Source organism: Tenrec ecaudatus, chromosome 12, assembly GCF_050624435.1.
Source record: "Tenrec ecaudatus isolate mTenEca1 chromosome 12, mTenEca1.hap1, whole genome shotgun sequence".
NCBI lineage: Eukaryota > Metazoa > Chordata > Mammalia > Afrosoricida > Tenrecidae > Tenrec > Tenrec ecaudatus.
Window position 1 is genome coordinate 55,467,904 of NC_134541.1, and position 2,546 is coordinate 55,470,449.

A 2,546-nucleotide genomic window follows, 5' to 3' on the forward strand; every position below is an offset into this window, starting at 1 on the left:
ATTCATATCTAGATCTTTGATTTATATCTCACAATGGCTCTTAGAATATTCAGGTTGTGACACCTGTGCAACGATCCTTTTACCAATTATGGGGGAAGAAGATTCTGTGACTACCTCTGATCAATTTTGGTAGCTCCAAACCAATTCTTCCTCTGATACCTTGGCGTTGAAATGTATATATTTGTCAGCACTGATGTTATTTAGTGGAGAAAGGGTGAGTTAATCAAATTTTTATTGATCATTATCTCCGTTTCTGAAAAAGGAAACACATTGTATAGAAGTGCCATAATCACGCAGCTCTCTTTCTTAATTGTTCTGCTTATGTTTATTCCAGCATAGCTCTAGTAGTAAGTAGAAATGCAGTACTGGTTGAAATGACACATCCAATACAAGTAATACCAGAAAAAGAAGCGTTTTCTCTTTCCTGGATTTATTAAATTCCAAAATAAATGGAGAAGAGATTATAAATGTGTAAATTTCTTATTAATTTTAGCAAATTTGACCATTTATTAAACCAGCACCAAGATTAATTACAATTCTCTTTCCTGTGCTCATACAGAATCTGGGAAAACCCAGTCACATCCTTCCTTCATTGTCTGTCTACCTGAGATGGAACAAAGGAGGGAAATGTGTTGATAAATATCCGGCTACTAAGCATATTCTAAATGCCTGGCACCAATTGTTGACATCAAGGATTCTTGTAGAAATAAATCTGCATACCCTACAGACAGTGAGGGAATCCTTTTTTTAAGGAGAATGTCAATAAAATCTTGTCTTTCTTGAAGTCCTCTCTTCAGTGTTAGCCATCACAATGGAACTGAGATGTTGGGTAAGGTAATGCAAACATGAGTTGGAACTTCTAAAGAGAGGGCAAGATTAATGAGATGGCCAGATGGAAGGCACTTTCTCCTCACTCATAAACAGGAAGACTTGTGGCTCAGCTACTCCATCCTTTCATCTTGACCACACGCTAGCTCATAGAGAGCAGAAAGAAAGGGGTAAGAGAGGGATATGTGTGGCAGTGCATTAGAGGCCACAAAATAAACAAGAGGTACTTGGATCTTGCCAATTGTCACCCCTTTGTAATGACAGTGAGCATTTGTAAGGATATTCAACTAATGGAATTTTCTTACATCCTACAGATCTCCAAAAATGAAAATGCTGACAAAGAATGACTCCTTAGTGACTGAATTTATTCTTGCTGGATTAACAGATCGTCCAGAGCTCCAGAAACCTCTCTTTTGCTTGTTTCTAATGATATATATTGTCACCGTGGTGGGAAATCTTGGCTTGATCATTCTTATTGGATTAAATCCCCACCTTCACACCCCCATGTACTATTTTCTCTTCAATCTCTCCTTCATTGATCTCTGTTACTCTTCTGTGTTCACCCCTAAAATGCTGATGAACTTTGTGTCAGAGAAGAATATCATCTCTTATGTTGGGTGCATGACTCAACTCTTCTTCTTTCTCTTTTTTTGTCATCTCTGAATGCTATATGTTGACCTCAATGGCCTGTGATCGCTATGTGGCCATTTGTAGTCCACTGTTGTATAAGGTCACCATGTCCCATCAGGTGTGCTCTGCACTGTCATTGGCTGCGTATGCAATGGGATTTGCGGGAGCCACTGCCCACACAGGTTGCATGCTTCGACTAACTTTCTGCAACTTTAATATCATCAACCATTACTTGTGTGACATTCTCCCTCTTCTCCAACTCTCTTGTACCAGTACCTATGTCAATGATGTAGTAGTTCTGATTGTGGTGGGTATCAATATTACAGTACCAAGTTTTACCATCCTCATTTCTTATATTTTCATTCTAACTAATATTCTTCGTATCAAGTCTACTCAAGGAAGATCAAAGGCCTTCAGCACTTGCAGCTCCCACATAATTGCCATCTCTCTTTTTTTTGGGTCAGGAGCATTCATGTATCTTAAATATACTTCTCCTGACTCTATGGACGAAGGGAAAGTTTCATCTATTTTCTACACCAATGTGGGTCCCATGCTTAATCCTTTGATCTACAGCTTGAAGAACAAGGATGTCAAAGTAGCCCTGAGGAAAGTGTTGACTCAAATCCAGAGGAGAAACACATTCTAGCTGAAAGTAGTGATTATGCAAAGAAATTCAAGTACCTAAAAATTTTACTGGTGTTTTTCATGAGACTTTTACAACACGCTGATTCTACCAATTGTTTAATGTATGCTTTAAGAGCAGATTTGGTTTTATCATTTTCATCAGAGATATTCTTGTCAAATTCTTTGCTTTTTTATCTACTACATTTCATAAAATCTTTCCCAAATAAATCATAGTGTGTATTCACTAATTTTATTATTTCATATCCCTTTTAGTCTTGTTTTATTCCTAACCTGGACAGATATATTGAGTTACATAAATCATCTATGACAAATGTAACATTATGGCTTGCTTATAGAAACACAGAAGTGTCAAATACATTAAAAATGTTCTCATTCTTAACAATAGTTTTACTTATATAAGCAGTCAGACTTAACAAAATGTCATCACTACAAACTGTGTGACC

The 2,546-nt window shown here is 37.0% G+C and overlaps 1 protein-coding gene across 1 annotated transcript; it reads left to right on the forward strand.

Moving 5' to 3' along the window:
• The first annotated feature begins 1,152 nt into the window (after window positions 1–1,152).
• Window positions 1,153–2,104, forward strand: LOC142422496 (olfactory receptor 8B3-like). The gene is given in 2 exon segments (XM_075527865.1): window positions 1,153–1,473; window positions 1,475–2,104. Coding segments are annotated over 2 exon segments (951 nt in total).
• Window positions 2,105–2,546: the final 442 nt, after the last annotated feature.